General features: G+C 35.4%; 1 protein-coding gene across 1 annotated transcript in view; it reads right to left on the bottom strand.

Annotated features, from left to right (window-relative positions):
* Positions 1–20776, bottom strand: part of LOC106876748 (uncharacterized) — a 127858-nt gene that overhangs the window by 12337 nt on the left and 94745 nt on the right. The window contains exons 9-16 of the mRNA XM_052978600.1: positions 19023–19082; positions 17459–17519; positions 16169–16301; positions 12505–12581; positions 9332–9466; positions 8251–8376; positions 5935–6077; positions 2045–2189 (exon numbers count right to left, since the gene is read on the bottom strand). Of these exons, the coding sequence (XP_052834560.1) occupies positions 2045–2189; positions 5935–6077; positions 8251–8376; positions 9332–9466; positions 12505–12581; positions 16169–16301; positions 17459–17519; positions 19023–19082 (880 nt within the window). The remainder of the gene's footprint in view (positions 1–2044; positions 2190–5934; positions 6078–8250; positions 8377–9331; positions 9467–12504; positions 12582–16168; positions 16302–17458; positions 17520–19022; positions 19083–20776) is intronic.

The following is a 20776-nucleotide window of genomic DNA, read 5'->3' on the forward strand; positions in this document are numbered from 1 at the left end:
CATTCGAGCGAGATCATTGCCGGTGCTGATGGACTGGCTCCTGTGCAGGTGGCACATAAAATACACCATTTCAAGCATGGCCGTCGCCAGTACCGCCTGACTGGCCTTCATGCCGGTGGCACGTAAAACACCCACTACACTCTCGGAGTGGTTGGCGTTAGGAAGGGCATCCAGCTGTAGAAACTCTGCCAAATCAGATTGGAGCCTGGTGTTGCCTCCTGGTCCACCAGTCCTCAGTCAAATCGTCCAACCCATGCTAGCATGGAAAGCGGACGTTAAACGATGATGATGATGATTATGAAAATAAATGCCAATTCACTTATTTACTTCTCCTTAGACTGGTCTGCAGAAAGTCATATGACCAATGGTGAAAGTCATTTACTAATTGGACTTTCTCCAAAATCAATCAGTACAACAACCATTAAAGCAAGTGACCAACAGCTAAACACAGTTGTTCAATTTGTTTATATTTCCTTGCATAGTTTAAGCAACTTCAAAGAGATACACAACTAACAAACTACAAACCAAACTATTGCAGTATATGTAACATATTCATGAATTACTTAATGAATATGGTATGTGAACACTTGTACAATGCATTTCTACAAATGAATTTATGTATCTTGCTATCATTAATTATAATTTGATAATTTGTTAATTTCAAACATTTCTGTTTGATGAACAGTGATTTTAGATAACACGTGAAGCAAATTCTGCAGAGGTGGACTTTACTTTTTATCCTTCTGTGGTCAATTAAATAAGTACCAGTTGAGCACTGGGGTCAATGTAATCCCTGAAATTGCTGAACGTCTGCCAAAATCTGAGACCACTATAACACATGAAGTGCTGTATTTTATATCATTTTGAACTGTTGTTTTATATCACTTTTGATAAACATCCTCTCAATAAGTCTGAAGGGGGTTATACACTACAGATAGAAAAAGAAAAAAATGAAGAAATGCATTTATATACATAATTACTTGTGTGTGTGTGTGTGTGTGTGTGTGTGTGTGTGTGTGTGTGTGCGAGCGTGCACATGTGTGTTTGTCGTGCAAGTACTTGATGACCCAGTCAGTGCTGGTGCCACTTAAAAGCACCAAGTCCACATTGTAAAGTAGTTGGTGTTTGGAAGGGCATCCAGCTGTAAAAACCTTGCCAAAACTGACCTCGCCTGTGCTTGTGCCATGTTAAAAGCACTAAGTCCACTTTGCTGAGTAGTTGGTGATAGGAGGGGCGTCCAGCTGTAAAAATCTTGCCAAAACAGTTGCCGAAGTCTGATGCAGGCTTCTGCCTGGCTGGCTCATGTTAAACCGTCTCACCCATGCCAGCATGGAAGGCAGACGTTAAGCAATGATGATGATGATGATGGTGTGTGTGTGTGACTGAAACAAGTAAAAGATAAGTGTCTCAGACTCATAGGCAATAACTAATTAAACACTCATCAATTTAGAATACAGAGCTCCAATAAGTTAAACTTGTCCACTTTTAGTTGGTTTATTCGATAAATTCAGTATTGGTATTTCATCTAACTTGAAGGACTGGTTCAGTGTAGGGACTAGATATAAGCAACTAACTCTTTAGCATTCAGATTACACTATCAAATTTAATTTTTATTTGTTCATATCATTTTGGTGTGTTTGTATATTTTTAGAATGACATTGTAGGGTAGTTATGAGAGGTTGGATCTGTTCAGTTTTAACATAAAACAGGTAGAATATTTGGGCTGGATATGGGCAGATTAAATGCTAAAGGGTTCAACTTTAACACTTTAGCTTTGACATAATTCTGTCAAAAGTAAAGTTTATTTAGTCACATTGTTTTGAATTAATCATGCATTATCTTGCAGCTTTGAGATTTTGATGTGGTAACTGTTAATTTTTAGAATACTATTGTAGGAGTGATGTGAGAGGCTACATCTGACCAGTTTGAACATAATGCAGTAGAGTATTAAAGGGTTAAAGAACCACTTCTATAAGCCTTGATGCTTCTTTAGCAATCAAATCTTTATACAAAGATATTCTGGAAAGAAAAAAATTAAACTTACTTGGTTTTGTACCATTTGTGGTCTGCTTTCCCTCATCTTATAAACAAATGAGGAAACATCAATATTATCATCTAAAGTATGGTCTCTCACATATTGCAACATGTAGTCAATAGCAATCAAAGTTCCAGTACGACCGACACCAGCGCTGAAAGTTATAAGTTTGGAAAAATAAAGAGGAAATAATGTAGATGTCTGAGACCATACTGGTGCTTTATAGTGTTATAGTAGAAGTATGTAACTGTTGTTTACAAAAAAGCTACTCTGTACACATCACCATACACATATATATCATCGCTGCTGCCATCACCACTGCTGCCACCACCACTACTACTGCTATCATCATTGTTTTAGTGTCCTTCTATACTTGCATGGGTCAGATGACAGAATTTGGTGTGGCAGGTTTTCTGTGGTCGAATGCCCTACCTGTGACCAAATCTCACCTCTTTCCAAGTCATGGTTGGAATTTTTTTCACAGAAGACTAGAAATGATGAAGACCACTTTCATGAGGTGATGCTCACTTATTATAAACTATCATATGATGTTGGGACAAGAAGACACAAACACACATGCATACATTGTACAGAGATACACACATATATTCATATATGACAAGCTTCTTTCAGTTTTCATAGACCACATCCCCTCACAAAGCTTTAGGAGGCCTGAAGCTATTGTAGAAGACACTGCCCCAAGATGCCACACAATAAAACTGGATGCAAAACTATGTTGTTGAGAAGCAAACTTTGTAACCACACAGCCATACCTGCATATTTTCCATTTTATGAAATGAAGATGTCTTTTTGCAGAAGATTTTTCTAGTCATTTTGCAGGAGAAATAGGGATGAGGAGGAACTGACTATATTTGAGTCAAGCTCAGTTTTCTTTGATACTGCGATTGATTATGGAAATCTTCTTCTTGCCTTTAACCCTCCAACGCGGAATATAGGCCACTTATAGTTGAATTCCATGTCGCATAATTTTTCGCTTCTGTACTTGTACTCTGCCATGAATGTCCCCCTTTCTCTAGTTCCTTTTGTGTTGATCTACGCCACGAGTTCTTCGGCCTACTCCTCTTTCTATATCCATCCGGATTCCACTGTAAAGCACTTTTTGCTGCATTTAGTGTGTCCTTTCTAATTGTGCTACCAATCCACTTCCACTTTTTCTTAAATATTTGCTCTCTAATCGGAACTTGATTCGTTCTTTGCCATATGTCTATGACTAGATAGAATCTTTCAGTCTGCTGATATTCAGATGGTTTGTTTCCATGGACAGAATTTCTTGCAGGACCCCACATCTTTTGTTTTTATTCTTTTGTAAAGCTACTTTCGTGTGTTCCTGTATAGCTTGACAAGTGTTTACATTTGAACCATTTTTGTTGATCTGTTTTCTTTGTTGCTTGGTCCTCTTCATTCTTAACTGTGATTGATCAGTTGTGAAATGTATTCTCATCCTGTTTGTTGTTAAATAGTGAAGGCACATGGCTTAGCAGTTAGTGTATTTGGCTCACAATTGTAAGGTCATGAGTTTGATACCTGGTAGCATGTTGTGTCCTTGAACAAGACACTTTATTTCACATTTCTCCAGTCAACACAGCTGGCAAAAATAAGTTGCATCTGTATTTCAAAGGGCCAGCCTTGCCCCATTCTGTGTCATGCCGAATCCCCCTGAGATCTATGTTAAGGGTACGTATATCTGTGGAGTGCTCAGCCACTTGCACATTAATTTCACGAGCAAGCTGTTCCATTGATTAGATCAACTAGAACCCTCGTCATAACTGATGGAGTGCCAGTTAGTTTGTTGTTAAATATATGGAGTGTCAGGGATATACATTTGTAGTGGATGCATGTTTTTAGTAGAATGGTTTCCATCAAGTCTCCTATGACCTTCATCATCACTTTTTGTGTTTTATATGGGGTTAGTTCTAATATGAGGCTCTCATTGGTTTGTGAAAGATTATTGTTTTTATGTATAATCAACTGTTTTGTTTCATTTTCTGCAGTGCATATTCAGGTAAAAAAAGATTTTATTGCATTAATGATTATGAGAGGTGTAACTTCACATGTAGGACCAAGGGTGAATTTTTGACATAATTTTTTGGCGACAAAAGGGTCCTGTATACCATCAAATATAGTAAGTTGTTCTATTCCATTTGCTAATGGTTATTATAAATCTTTGTAAATTTACAAACGTTTGCAGAGATATTTTCTTCTGTTCCTTCTATTTCCTTAGGATTAGTACAATGGTGAAGAGTAATAAAGAGAGTGAATCTCCTTGGAAAATACCCCTGTGTGTTTTCATTTACCTAGCGATTCATTTGCACATGTCAGTTCTACATCCTACACTTTCTTACTCAGGCTTCATTTAATACTCTACTATTTATATATATATAGCAGATCAGCAGTTTCCTTTGATTTCTTCTTACATCCTTTTTGCTCTTCTGGCAAAAAATTCTGGAAAATAATATTCTTCATCTGCAATGAGACCACTTAATAGTTTCCAGGGTAATGGTAAGCAGATAATAGGTCTATAATTGCTGACTTCTATTCTTGTTTCTTTGCCTTTCTATATCAGTACTGTTTTTCCTTTTATCATCGATGTTGGTGTTCCATATTCTATGCAATCATTAAAAACTGGTCGTGTATAACTGTGTACCCTTGGGAGGTTCTTGAGCCAGAAACCCTGAATGCCATCTGGTCCAGGGCTTTCCAGTTTGGTATTTTCTTATCCATCTCTTTTTCTTTCTTATACCTGATTGTTATATTTTTCAATTTGCATTTTTCTCTTAAATTTCCATAACCAGCCTGCTTTTATATTATATTGGACTTCTTTGCTCCAGATTTCTGCCCAGAAGTTCCGTGCCACTTCAGCATCTGACATCATTTCCCTGATATTCCTCTTCCTTGTTCCATTGTTTATAGAATTTTCTTTTATTGTTCTTGAAAAGTCTATTCTGATAGTACTTATTTGTTCTCTGTTGGTATCTGGTTTTCTTAACCTGATACTGCCATGATGTTTTGTCCTAGTTCCTCTTTAACTACTTGTAGTCTTTTGTGTCTTATGTTGTGCTTCCTTTGAAGTTTGGTCCTCTATCTTTCCCTCACCCTCTTCTTTTCCATGAATGCATGTAACCAACCAAGGTCTCTCTTGAGCTGTTTTTCTTACACTTTTAAACCCAAGAGTTTGCTCAGAGACAGAGGCTGTGCAGTATATAAGGTTGGTCAGATCTGTTATGTTTTTGATGTAGATTTTTTTTCAACAGTTCATCCATCTTTTTCCCTACTTTATACAGTCTTCCTCTTTTGATTCCTCTCAGAGATGGTTGCCTCTTTCTTTCATTATTTCCTTCCTCATTCAGGTGTAGCAATAAGTCTCTTTCCTCTTCTGTAACAGTCTTTCCCTCCATAAAGAAAATTTCACATCATCCAAGCAGCTGTTTCTTTTGTGGTAGGTTATTGTCCCTCTGCTAATCCCTGTTTTTGTTTTACTTTTTGTTCTTCATGTTCATCATAGTCACGTTCACACTCTTTCACTATCGTGGAGATCTCCTCCAGTTTCAACTGAGATAGCCACTGCCTTTTCATGATTATTTTTTTGGTCTAGAAGTCTTTGTTCCATAATAGGGAACATGTTTTTCTTTGTTCAAATTTTATGCATTGTCTTCTGATATCCTAATTTGGTACACTTGTTGATGACTTTTATTTGGCATGACACTCATAAAGAGGGTTGCATTGGTGAAATGTCACAATCACCAGTGTTTTATGAACACACCATCTCTAAGGAGTGGTTTTTCAACAGCAGCAGTGGTGGCAACAGATGTTGCCACCACCATTATTTCCATTTTAATTACATTAATTTAAACTTAAAGAACAATACTTTCATCACTTACCTGCAGTGGACCAAAATTGGTGATTGGGTAAAATGTGAGCGGATGATTTTGATGAAGTTAATCAATACTGTAGGGTCAACTGTGGCACTAAAGTCAGGCCATTTCTGGAAGTGCAGGTGTTTTACTATGCGAGTTTCTTCATCCTAAGAGCAGAGAAAGGTATTATGTGTCAGTTACAGCTGACTAAATACATACAAAATGAAATGTTTTGTTGTTCTTTGTTAATTAAACAGTTCTCTGATCTGAAATGCATAAATTGTTCACACAAAGGTTATACTATAAGATATTTTTCCTAACAACAACCATTCAAGAATGAATTGGAAAATGCATATAGTTTTAAGTTTGGTAAATAAAGGGAAAGATTTAATGCCTGAAGAAATGAAACAGTATTTTTAATCATATCTGTTATCTATGGATGGTTCCTTCCCAAGTCATACAGGGCCAGTTTCTCAGCTTCTATGACATATATATTCCCCATCTAGACGGGACACTGGTCTGTTGTAGGATTACCCATTTTTGCCAGCTGAGTGAATTGGAGTTATGTGAAATGAAGAGTTTCGCCCAAGAACACATGTTGCCTGGTCCAGGTATCAAAACCACAATCTTACAATTATGAGTCCAACATCCTGACCACTAAGCCATGCACCTCCACTGTCATATGGATGATTATCATATATATCAGTTGAGGACTCTAATGGGTCATAAAAGTGAGGGGTGGGTGAAATTGAATTTGTGAACATGGACCTTCATGTGTTGGACATTGTTGTATTGAAGAGAAACATTGAAGACTGTATGTAATGTTTGATATGAGATATTGAGAGAGAGCAACAGAGAGAACAGAAGTGGTGAGTATTAATTAGATGAGTAATGTATACATAGTAATCATCTAATTAGGTGTGTGGGAAGTTTAAATGCAGCCAACAAGTTCTGAAAACAATCTGTTTATGGATTCTCCTGTTGTAAATGTGAGATGAATGATATGTAATTTCTTGCTGAACAACCTGCTCAGATGAATTGTTTATAGTGATCAACTGTTTGTGCCATATCTCATCACATTCCTTCCATCAAATCGACATTGCCAGCACAGGTGCACGGTGTGCAACATGTCAGATGTCAAAGTGATGTGAAATGAAGTGTTTTGCTAAAGAGCACAACACACTGCCTGGTCTGGAAATTGAAACCACAATATTGCAATTGTGAGTGCAACACCCTAAGCACTAGGTCATATGCCTCCACAGAATCTATTATCATTGTAGTAACAACAGAACAAAGTATAAGTCAATATATGTCAGTAAGAAGAACTTCCTTATTCTTAAATAGTGTATCTATGACTATAATGATCAGTATGCCCTTCCTTTTTATAAGATGGCTGAGTATGATTTGAGGAAAATGTGGCTGCTATTTTTTTTTTGTGAGTCAAAAGGAGTCTATATATTCCTTCATTGGCTGAGCATTAGTAAGATTTTCTAAATTAGGTGAATAGTTTTATTCTTTATGTGGTCTAGAATGCTATCTATTGTTGCTTATCTCCATTCAGTCCTGGCAGAGAAAAACCTATAATGAAAGGAATTCCAGTTGTGACAACCCATCATTTTATGAATATAAAGGACTATATTGATCACTGTGTCTTTCCTTATTTATGAGAACAGGATATGATTTAAAAGAGACCTGACCATGTAGAAGCCACTCTCTTGCAAACATTTAGTAAGAGGAAATGCAGATAACTAACTCATTTCCTCACACCAGTCTCAGAAGTCTTGAAAAGGGTCATGACACCATCCTTCCTCCTATGAATAAGTTAAAAAATAATGATGGTAAAATGCTATCTTTTTACTTCTTTAATAAAATTTTGCAGTTTTAATTTATTAAGAAATTTAACTTGAAACATTTTACCATTTTCAATAGATTATTTCTCCTAATTCACCAAGTGGCCATTTGGAATTTTACTTATTTTAACATACACTTCCAATGTTTTACATTCCTTTTCCACACTAAAATGATTGGGGATAGGTTTTGTTTATTTATTTATTTATTTTTTCACTGCAAATCTAGAAATTTTCAAATAGGATGAAACGACTGTTTTTCCACGAGGAGTGGAACCTATGTTGTTTTGTTAAGTCAACTGAAGTAAATAAAATAATGTGTTTGGAATAGGATGATAATACAATTGTGACAGCAAGGTTTGAACTTTGAAGCTAAACTGACACCCATTGTGTTTATACAGGAAATAAGAATAAAACACAAAAGATAAGTATATTTTCCTGACGTAAATATTATGTGTGAGTTATAAGAGATCAAAAAGCAACTTGACTGTACCATATTCACAAGAATGCTACTCTCATTGTAGTATTCATGAGTGATAACTACATCTGTTTCAAGCAATAAATCACGGCTGATAACTTTTAATTTCTCTTTCTTTGGCCAGTATGGGTAACATTTGTGCTGCAAAATAATAGAACAGAAGTTTTATGACTCGGATATATCTGGAAGCTGGTGATGGGCTGAGTTGGAAACAATTAATCCCTAAGAGAATTCATTAAAGAGTTGGATATATATATATATAACAAACAAACAAAAAAATCACTGAGATTCAACTTGTTAAACTTTTGATTCTTTTATCTTGGCTTGCTTTCCCATTGTTATTGTATGCAACTCTTCATCTTAGTAACCTCTGTCTCATTATTCATCTGCTAGCTCCAAATGCATACAGAAATAGCATTCCTTCCAGTAATTAGTGACCTACTTTTCTGATACATATACACCATTGGAATACTTCATGTCTTACTTTCAACTAGCTCCTTCAGGACAGAAGAAATCCCTTAGCTCTTGCTCAAGCTAGCCTTGGGCTAAAATACCTCACTTCCACATGAGACAATGCTTTCTGTTGCTACTACTTTCACTTCATATAAAAATCAAGCTTCACTTCCTAGTCATTCTGTGATTACTGCTAATTGCTCAGCCAACTTGTGTCGCAATTACACATACAATCATCCAAATTCCTGATAAATTAATATGCTCACATACTTTATACATTTGCACATATATTACTACACATATAGATACATTTGAATTGAGATGATTCCATATTAATTTTTATAAGCATTCATACAATAAACCTTATTTTACATACAACAAATACAAGGGTCATCTGCAAAACCATTTTCACATTTGCTGACCCATTCATGCATTCACATGCAATTACACTTTGTTTTCACAGTCAGTTGCAATATGAGGTAAAGAATCTAATGTATTTGTCCTCTGCCTTTTATATCTGAAAGTGAGGAAAAGAGAGAGAGGAGAGAAAGTGAGGGAAAGGGCAAGGGTGGGAGAGAGGGAGAATGTAGGCAGAATGAGAAAGGAAGTCATATTGTTAATGGATCAGTCGCAGAAGACTTACTTTTCCATTCTCTTCGCAGAGGGTTAACATTACTATAAGGTTGATATTTTCCTGCCAGACCATTCTCCAGAAGTCATCAACTGTGTGAATCAAAGGGCCTTGGCATGCAATATATTCCTTTTCTTGGTTGTAGCCCTGCAAGTGAAAAAAAAAAAAGATGATTAGTCATCATTAGCATTGTATCTTAATTTTAATTTATATTATTTGAAATTGAGCCAACATTGAGTCAAATTTATTCATATCTTGTTGTTTAGCCCCAGGTCATGTCTGACTGAGCAAACTTATGATCAAAGGTATTCTAAACATAATCATCTCATCTTTTTTGTAGATTAAAGTTTACATTACCCAATGTTTTTTAAAATAATTTGTCAAAGGAGATTTAGTTGATATTTCTAGCAGTTTGTGCAACCATGTAGAAACAGTGTGCATGTATGCATGCATGTGTCTCTGTGTACATCCGTGTGTGTGTGTACATGAATTGAATTGAAAGATAGAGATATTTCAGGTTAAGACAATAAGAGTTCCAATTGAGCCTTCACATTTATGAACATCTGCATAAACATTTTGCTAGCCTTTAAACATTTTACTAGATCTGAGGATTTTAAAATCTTCCATCGATGAAAAATAAGCTTTAAATAAAAGATAAGAGAGAAAAAGAACATTATTTACAGGGCAAATAATGTCTCGTATTTCCCCTGTATTTCATTGGAGTAGGATATGTGTGAGCAAAACAATACCTAATATAATAGGGATAAGGATTTGTTCTTTCACAAAATGCCTGAGTCTTGTTAGAATCTCAGAAGACAAGAGAGGCAGACATGGTTGTATGGTTTAGAAGGTTGCTTTGCAGCTTCATGGTTTGGAGTCTTGTCCTGATTTCACTGCACAGTACCTTAGATATCTGCCTTTTATCAAAGCCTTGAATTGATTAAAGCTTTGTGTAATATTCATTAGGGCATACACTGCCAAATGGATCTTTCAGAAACTACAACTACATAAAATACAGGTACTGAAATTTTTTAAGTAAAGTTGTTAGATATGAATACATTCTTCTTAATGGTAGCAAAGATAGGCCTATAGTTATTGCATCTCAGTGGTAATATTTTTGAAGACTGGGATTATTTTCACTATTTATAAACCTGTGGTGACTATTCTAAGTGAGAAGGATAAATTCAAGAGCTGGAGAAGTTGTTTGCATATTGTTGCTATTATGTTAAACTGTCGTATATCCAAATTTGACCAAATGCATTTTTTTCAATATCTATTTTTGCTTGCAATAGCCAGTTATTTTGGTGAAACTATCATATCCCCAGCTGCTTCAGATGGCAAGATATGAAAAATTGTTAAAGTGTAGTACAACAGTTTTTCTCTGGATTGGTGAAACTATTTTTTTCATTTTCTGAAAAAGCAATGTTTTGGACTTACAACATTTTTGCATAATAGCAACGATATGTTTAGTTGAATTTTTATGATTTCAACTTAACCAAAGAAACAGGCCATTTCTTTTGTTAAGCATTAATCATGGAATAGTAAAGTTGCGTGGCTTAGTGGTTAAGAGTATTCAGCTTATGACTGTAAGGCCAGGACTTCAATTCTCAGTGACACGTTGCATCCTTGAACAAAACACTTTATTTCATGTTGCTCCAGTCCACTCAGCTGGCAAAAATGAGTAGTACCTGTATTTCAAAGGGCCTTAATGTAGTTCTCCCTATGTGAAGGGTACACATGTCTGTGGAGTGCTTCTTTGAAAATAAACTCTAACTCTTCTACTCTTATAGAAATGCAGTTGTTATAATATATGCTTTTGCTAACATTAAATCAGGAGTAAAGTTAATATGTTGAACGTGCTGCATCTGACCACAAAAGACTTTTCTACTGACCAAAGATCATATAGCACATAAAGTATTGTTGTGACTAAGCACAAACATGTGCTGGAATACCATCATTCTTAGTATGCACTAATATCTATCCAGAATTAATGATAGATTATTGAAAAACTTTGAAAATCATCAATTGCACATTTACCACTAACTCATTGAATAAGAGTTCATATCTGTTGAAGACAGATAGTTTATTCTTTCTATTTCTCCTAGTTTAGCTATGGTAAACTAGTACCAAATTTTTGGTAACGTTAGTTGCTATAGCTTAGCCTCCTATCCTGAGAGAGATGTGACTCTCATTCACATAATGCTACAGAAAACTGATTTAAATCCCAACCCTATGTCTTATAGTTTATGAGAGGATTGCTTTGAGACAGTAAGAGCTACAGACATGGTTGATGGACCATGCATTACATATTTCCTTTCAATATTCAGAAACTTTAAGGTGGTAAGCTGCCAGAATTGTTAACACACCAGGTAAAATGCTTGGTGGCATTTTGTTTGTCTTTATGTTCTGAGTTCAAATTCCACCGAGGTTGACTTTGCCTTTCATCTTTTCAGGGTTGATAAAATAAGTACCAGTTGATTATTGGGGTTGCTGTAATCGACTTGCCTGCTTCCCTGAAATTGCTGACCTTGTGCCAAAATTTGAAACCAATATTCAGAGAATTTATAAAGCATTTGGCACAGAGTAGAAATAATCTTTTTATAAGCATAATTCATGAGCCAGTCTTTGGCAGCATCTAACTATATTTGAATGTCATACAATATTTATTTCCTACAAATCTATATAGTACAAAATTACAGTTGCCATCAAAATTGCTTTTTCTCCCAGTAAGGCTACATTTTTTCCATCATTTTACAGTGATTATCTAATCATTTGTGTGTCACAAGAGTTATAAACACTTTTATATGCATGTTATTGAAAAACTCTTTACAGTCACAACTGTTACAACTGGAAGGTGGAGCCTGCTAAAATATAAAAAATTCTAAATAAATATTGAAATAACAGCAAATTCCTTGATTTTAGGTCTTTGTGGACCAAGTTAAAACTGAATATTAACTTTGAATAAGATAAACGTAAAGTAAATGAGTTTCTAACACTCATGGAATTATGTTGTAGGACCAGGTGTACTTCATCTTAAAAGAAACAATGTTTTCTTGGTAGATATATCTAAATACAGACCTGAAGAACATATCATTACAGTGACTTTCAATGAAATGAAAGGATAGTGATACAGATGATTTAAAAAAAAAAGCAAAGCACTGTGTTGTGGATGAGCCAATACTTACTTTGATATAGTTGGCATTGATATAATCTGTGTAAGGATCATCATCAATTACATCTAGTTTCACTCGGCTATGGTCAACTTGAAAAATAAATATAACATATATGAAACAACAAAGGGAGTACAGGGAGTGGAATAAATTTATAATCTCAAGGAACTTCTGTATTTTATGAGAGAGGGTCACTTGAGTTTAAAGGATGAGTTTTTAATAAGCTAGAAACATATAAATTACTTCTAATAACAACTTAACTTCTAGATTTTTATGTGTGTGCATGTGTGTGTGCATGCATGTGTGTGTGCGCACACGCACATGTGCACGCGCACGTGTGCAAGCACATGTGTGCACGTGTGTGTGTGCATGCATGTGTGAGTGTGTGTGTAAATGTTTAGATGCCTACATCTAAGTACATACAGATATGTTTCTGTCAGAAACACAAATAGTGATGGGGAAAATGTATTTAAAAACTTTATTAATATCAAACAGTAATACTGATCTTTGTTTACAAAGCCCATTTGAAGACTATCGTAGAGGCAACACTTCAATCAAAAGTACTAAATTTTACCTATTTTTAACCTATCTTTAACTTATGCTCCTATATGAATCTAATCTATTACATCTGTATCTATGTTCATACTTGAATCAACTCAAACAATGGCAGAGGACAGTTGTGTGAAGAAGTGCCGATCTCTAACGATGGAGGGGACCTGTGGAAGAGATAGATCCAGGAAGACATGGGACAAGGTGGTCAAGCATGATCTTTGAACACTGGGCCTCAGGGAGACAGTGACAAGTGACCAAGACCTTTGGCAAAATGCCATGCTTGAGAAGACCCATCAAGCCAAGTGAAATCATAGTCATGGCCGATGCTGGTGTTGTGTAGCTAGCACCAGTGCCAGTGGCACATAAAAAACACCCTTTGAACATTTGGGCAATATGCCATGCTTGAGAAGACCCATCAAATCAAGTGAAATCGTAGTCAAGGTTGATGTCAGTGTCACATAACTGGCACCCATGCCGGTGGCACATAAAAAACACCCTTCAAATGTTTGACCTCACAGAGGCAGTGACAAGTGACTGAGACCTTTGGTGATATACCATGCTTGAGAAAACTTGTCAATGCAAATGAGACCGTAGTTGTGGCTGATACTGGTGTTACATAATTGGCACCCATGCCAGTGGCAGGTGGAAAGCACCCACTAAACTTTTGCAGTGGTTGGTGTTAGGAAGGGAATCCAGTTGTAGAAACCATGCTAAATCACATTGAAACCTGGTGCAGCTCTCCAGCTTACTGGTTTTCAGTCAAACTGTCCAACCCATGCTAGCATGAAAAACAGATGATGATGATGATGATGATGAATTTTACAATACATTTCTGTAATTTTTCCTGGTATTAACATAGGTAGTCCCACAGGGATCTCATCAATAATGGTGCACATGTACCAGATATGCACTGTTCTGACCAGTTGTCTCACTTATCTCACCTCATTGAAGGTACATCTGAGTCGTCTGAGTCACTAACATTTTTTAAGGTGGATGGTGCTATGCATCTGGAGGGCTAAGCCAACTATGTGGGAAATGACATTTGAAAGCCAACTGGTGATTTGGATCCAATATAGGTGACAAAACTCCAATTTGGCCCACCACCCAGGAGAGACTCCATCCAAGCCAAGTGACTCCTAGGTCAAATCCAGCGAATGAGTGTCCTACTTGATGTAGGCCTCTGTGTTGAGTCTGAGGCCATGTGGAAAAATGAATGGAGGTATAACATCACCATCACTAGTGATAACTCCAAACACCATGATTTTGACTGGATGTTTCATTTTTATCACTCTCAGTACATGTTTTGGGGACACAGCAAGCCAGCACGAATGCCAAGCAGTACAGCATGTTGTTTTCAAATTTCTGGTAGAGTGAATTGTGTCATAGTGTCATTTTTCTGACAGATGGAACCAAACTGACCCTACTATACTGTGTAGTCAACAAAATCAAAAGCAAACAATGTGAAATTAAAAATGGTGACAATTTACCCTTTGCACCCGAGGTTTTTCACACTGACTACTTGATAAATTTCTTCTTAAAATTTTATCCTATTTTAAAATTTTAAATTTAACCATAATATATTCAGTGCTGAATTATTCTCAATGTACACATGTACCGAGATGCAATTCGAAAAGCCCGCTCTTACATAGATATATAGGAGTGAACAACTCTATGTACTATGCTGGATACATTTGGTGTTCGTCTGGTATATTGAATTTTTGTTCATTTTTATGAGTCTTGATTATGCCTACACTGACAATTAAAAAGTGCATTTTGTGCACTAATTATGAAATCATATGATCTGCGGCTGAATCTGTTTTTAAGGAGCTCACTTCAAGAGTTGCATTCCCTCACGTTTGGTACACTGTATTTATTATGGTAGTTTTGACTTTAAGAGTCCCTCATAGCATGAGGCATTTATGTATAGTAATGCCCTTAATATAAATAAATATATTTAAAGGGAATAATTAAAAATTTTTACCTTATGAGGTTTTTCACACTGACTATTTGATAAATTTCTTATAAAAATGTTATCCTATTTTAAAATTTATATATATACACACATATATACATATTCTTTTATTCTTCTATTGGTTTCAGTCATTTGACTGCAGCCATGCTGGAGCACCGCCTTTAGTCGAACAAATCAACCCTAGGACTTATTCTTTGTAAGTCTAGTACTTATTCTATCGGTCTCTTTTCTCAAACCGCTAGATTACGGGGATGTAAATAACCCACATCAGTTCTCAGGCGATGGTGGTGGAGGACAAACACAAGCATACACACACACATATACGACAGGATTCTTTCAGTTTCTGTCTATCAAACCCACTCAAAAAGCTTTGGTCATCTCGAGGCTATAGTAGAAGACATTTGCCCAAGGTGCAGCGCAGTGGGACAGAATATATATATATGTGTGTGTTTGTTTGTTTGTGTGTATGTGTGTGTGTGTGTGTGTGCGTATAAATGTTGAGCAATGAGAATGAGTGCTCAACATTGCATTGGTGGACAACATTTCTTTATTGGTGTATTAAGGCTACCATTGGTTTCATGTTAAGATATTATCTTAGCATGAAACCATTGCTAACCTTAATACACACACACACACACACAAGTATGTATATATTATATTTATGAATTTGTTTTGCATCCCAAAATATAACAATATATATACAGGTGTGTGTGTGTGTGTGTGTGTGTGTGTGTGTGTGTGTCTGTATGTATGTTTGCATGCATGTACATATATGTATTTATGAGATGGGCTTCTTTCAGTTTCTATCTCCCAAATCCACTTACAAGGATTTGGTCATCCCAGGATCATAGTACTAAACACTAACCCAAGGTACCATGCAGAGGAACTGAAATTAAAACCATGTGGTTAGGAAGCATATTTTTTTAACAATACAGCCATGCCAGCTTATCACAGCTATGCACACACACACACACACACACACACACACACACACACACACATACACACACACACACACAAATATATTACAGGGGGATGCCATTATTTAAAGATGTGTACATTTGATAACTTTAATATAAGCCAGCAAAGATAAAGTGCATTTAAGTTGTATAAAATAATTTACAAAATGAAACACTAACATAAAGATCTACTTACATGGTAACACATTCAAAAATCGATTCTTCTTTTTATTTTGAACCTTTTGAGCCTCATAACAGGGTAGGAATGTGTCATTTGAGCTTAGGTCAGATTCCTCAGTAAGAATAAATGGATTCACTTTGCCTATAATCTGAAATGAAACATGTAATTATTGCTTGTTTTACTGTTCATTATCTGGTTTTATCATTATAAATTCTCATCACCAATCTCCTGATAAGAAAAAGAAAAACATCAAATTCCAGTTTCATTAATATGTTCCAATTACTATTTATCAAAATAATATTCTTAAGTTAGTACACAAATATCTAAGGCATGTTTTGGTTCAGATATAATTTATAGCAGTTCTTTCATTTCTATGGTGCATTTCCTGTTACTGAAATAAGCAATTTGTTGTGAGTTTCCCTTGGAAAACAACCTATTTATAACTATAATCCATTGCAGAAATCTCGAGCAGTTTGTTATCCAAATGCACTCATAAAGGAACAAAAACTAGAATTTTGAGAGTGCTTTCTTTCTCCCTGCCCTTCTCAGGAATGCATCACATTGGTGATGAAATATAAATATATATAATAATGATAATAATAATGAAATTATTGTGTATAGTGCTCAGGTGCACTTACACCTCATCAGAGGCGTATGTACAGTACATAGAATTATGTACAAAAGTCAGGAAAGTGAACAGTGTATGAATCATGATATACATGTGTACATGCATATGGAGCGGGGGATATCAGGTGTAGTGTTGGTGAATTTTAGGAAACATGGATGTTTTAAAGGATGCAATGTCTCAGCAACTAACATCTGATGCAGATAGTTTGTTCCATTCTTCGGCAACTCTGAGTTTGAAAAAATGTTTCCGAGAGTCATGGGAGTTGTGCTATTTTCTGACTTTGTAGGCATGTCCATGTGTGTTAGACACATGGAGCTAGAAAAGGTGCTCGAGGTGGTTGTTGGCACAATGGTTAATAATTTTGTGGGTGTTTGTAATCCATTTCTGTCTCTACTCAACCTGCTGTAGCTTAGCTTTTTGTATGTATAACATCATATATCATAGTAAAATCACCCAATTATTTCATTATAGATGTCTGTATTCTCCCTATCTTACCAATCTCATCTTTTTATCTCTTCAATTTATCAAAACTATCTAAATTTTAGTTGGTTGATGAACTTTTAAACAAGATATTTCCAATTTGTTTTTTCACTTTTGAGATGCATGCCAAACATTTTTCTTATTCTCTTAACCTAAGAGATTAAATTAAAACAATCAAATGATCTAAAGTGGATTACCTTATAATCTTGGATAAAAGTTTTTGACTCAATGTGTAGAAAATTCTTGATTTTGTATGGTCTGCAGGAAATTGAACACTCATGTTAACAAATGTTGAAGCTTTAGAATATTGAGTTATGACATTAAAATTACAATAACTAATTTTGTGACGATTCCTGATATATGTAGTATTAGCTTTGCCCCACTTGCAGAAAATGAGTCCATAGGATTATGTTTTAAGAACTTGAAATGATAACTTGGAACAAAGAAATTAAGAAATAACTGAGGTTAAAACTACTTCCTATATCTCAGAAGCTCATTTTCCTTGATCTGACATCCTTCTAAGAGGTATCAACTACAGAATCTACAAATTTAGATTTTCAAAATCAACATTGGCTGTCATCTAAAAAGTTTCAAGCAAGCAAGCACATTTTCTTCGTAGAAAACCCCATATATCTTTTTTAATTACTAGTAAATATTATTCCAATGCAATAACATTGTAGTAGAATCATTTTATCAACTTAAGAACCCATTAAAAAGGGTAAAATTGACTTTCAAATTATTTCCATAGGAGTCAAAAATTTCTGTTGCCCAACTGTAACCTGGTTTACTGATGCAACTCCACTGTAATTCTTGGAAAGATTGACAATAGCAAGTTATTATAGGCAGCAGTTCTTTTTTTGTGCATCTTTTTCTTTTTTTTCTTTTCATGTTGAAATTTATATAGGGATATATGAACTTGCTGTACTCATGAGGATTCTCTTGAGTCTATAACATCAGTCTTCAGTCAATCATCATTAGTCACATTTAGTTTCTGTTTTATTCCTTTATGCATTTATTTGCTTGTTTACAACATTACATATATTACTGTCATTCTAACAATTTCTTGTTTGTTTTCTTGACAGTTAATTTTGAATGTATGCTAAATTAAAGTAGAACATTTCTTTACCATGCTACAAAATCTATGATTTATTTACAAAAATATGAAGTAGCGTGATGGGATCAGAGGCAGTAGAATTGTGTCAATGACTAGATCACAGCTGGCTGACAAAATTTTGAAACCTTGTGAAATAAATTAAAAGTAAATTTAACAGGTTTCATGTGTAACTAAACGTCTAGAATGGTTCTTCTAAAGTGCAATTGCTTCAGTTTCAATATATAACCTCAGATCAAGTCACATAACTGTCAAGGACAACTTCAAAATCGATTTCAGATTATATGACAAGAAAGTAAATGGTTCAGCAACTAAGGTGCTGTAGGCTTCATCAAAATTGAAACTATATTTTTGATTAACAGCTCCAGTTTCACATATATTATTACCAATGAAAGGGCTTCAGCAAGCTAAAATCATACACACCTTACTTGGTTATAATATCAGAAATAAATAACCTCTTTGAATTATCGAAGTGTTAGTGTATTATAAACATTATATAACATTTAAGTCAAACAATATTGGCTGACATATTCTATGTTAGCGAAAGAATTGCTCAGCAGGTCTAACAAACTCACTCTATATACAATATTGTTCATGACAAACCACAAATTAGTACAAAAGAAAAGAAGAAAACAAAGGAAGGAACCAACCTTTTATGTGATAGTGTTTTAAAAGGTTTTAATTTCAAGAAATTAACGTTGCCAGTTGTCCTGAAAGATTATCAAAACAAGATTGATATCTATTCCATTAATGTAACAAACAATTTTATGCACAGTTTAATTTAATGCTTGGTCAATGGAAATTTTGGAAGTTCTTCCTAATGATGCTTGTGAGAATAATATTTTGTTAATGCTATTTAATTTTCTTTAAATTATGATTATAATTTCAGTTGATTAAAAATTATTTGAGGTTCACCATATAAGGAATGGTAGCAGACATTCATGCAAAAGGTGGCCTTGGAATATTTTCCAATGTCAATCTTTTAATACAATATTTTAATTCTGAAGATGTTTTCCAAGAAGACAGGAATTAAGTATGATGCTTAATGACATAATGCAATATAATATATTTTATATTCAGATATGATATATTTTTAATGATAAGTACAAAAATCCAGTTATAATAAATAATATATAATGTAATACTTAAATGCACAGAACATACTTCAGTTTTCAGCAACTACAAACTCTTTACAAAGTTCAAATGAAATACTATAATGCTCCAACTCAGAGATGGTGCTCTACTAGACATGCAGACTCATTAGACCACATTCACAATAGGACTACCTGATTGATTGGCATGAAGCTATTATCTCTTCTCTCTACTGTTCTTATCACCACTTCTGTGGCTTCTGCTCCTCAAAGCCGGCTGATTTTGTACCAATCTCACTCATCTCTCTCTCTTCTTCTCATAACCCATATTGTGTTCACTCTTCCCATACCCTACAATAAATTCTTTTCTCTGTCCTTCCAGCTCAGAACATTTGATTCCCATATGTTCCTTCTTTGCCCATGTTTTCATGCAGTCATCAACTTAACAACAGTTTAAAAGGCATATTAACTATGTCAATCTCACCAAACTATTTTTTTAATTTAAAAATATGTTTTAAATCCACACCAACGACTTGGTTAAGAAAGTTTATTAATTAAAAAACTGAAATTCAAAATCAGGTTAGAAGTATGGCTACAACTACAAAGTTTTCAGCAAAAGAAGGCCATAACTGTGTGAAACAAAATGTTTTATGGAACACTACATATTCATCATCATCATCGTTTAACGTCTGCCTTCCATGCTAGCATGGATTGGATGATTTGACTGAGGACTGGCGAACCAGATGGCTGCACCAGGCTCCAATGTGATCTGGCAGAGTTTCTACAGCTGGATGCCCTTCCTAACACCAACCACACTGGCAATGACCTCACTTGAATGTTTTTTCACGTGCCATCGGCAAAAGTGCCAGTAAGGCAACGCTGGTAACGATCATGCTCAAATGGTGCTATTTACATGCCACTGGCATGGAAGCCAGACAGCTGGTGCTCTGATAACGATCATGCTTGGACGGTGCTCTTAGTGATCTCCTGGTACAGGTACCATCACGATTTCGATTTCACTTGCCTCTTCGCAAGCCGAGTTTAGTGTCCAATGAAGGAGAGGTTGGCATGGGTGCCAGTCGTCGAATTTGGTTCGATTTTGATTTCACTTGCTTCAACAGGTCTTCGCAAGTGGAGTTTTGTGTCCAATAAAGGAAAGGTACACATAAGTGGGCTGGCTACACCCCTGGCAGAGGCTTCGGATTATGGTCTCACTTGGCTTGCCGGGTTTTCTCACGCACAGCATATTTCCAAAGGTCTCGGTCACAAGTTATTGCCTCGGTGAGGCCTAACAACAGAGGGATTGTTGTTCA

Source organism: Octopus bimaculoides, chromosome 2, assembly GCF_001194135.2.
Source record: "Octopus bimaculoides isolate UCB-OBI-ISO-001 chromosome 2, ASM119413v2, whole genome shotgun sequence".
NCBI classification, from domain to species: Eukaryota; Metazoa; Mollusca; class Cephalopoda; order Octopoda; family Octopodidae; genus Octopus; species Octopus bimaculoides.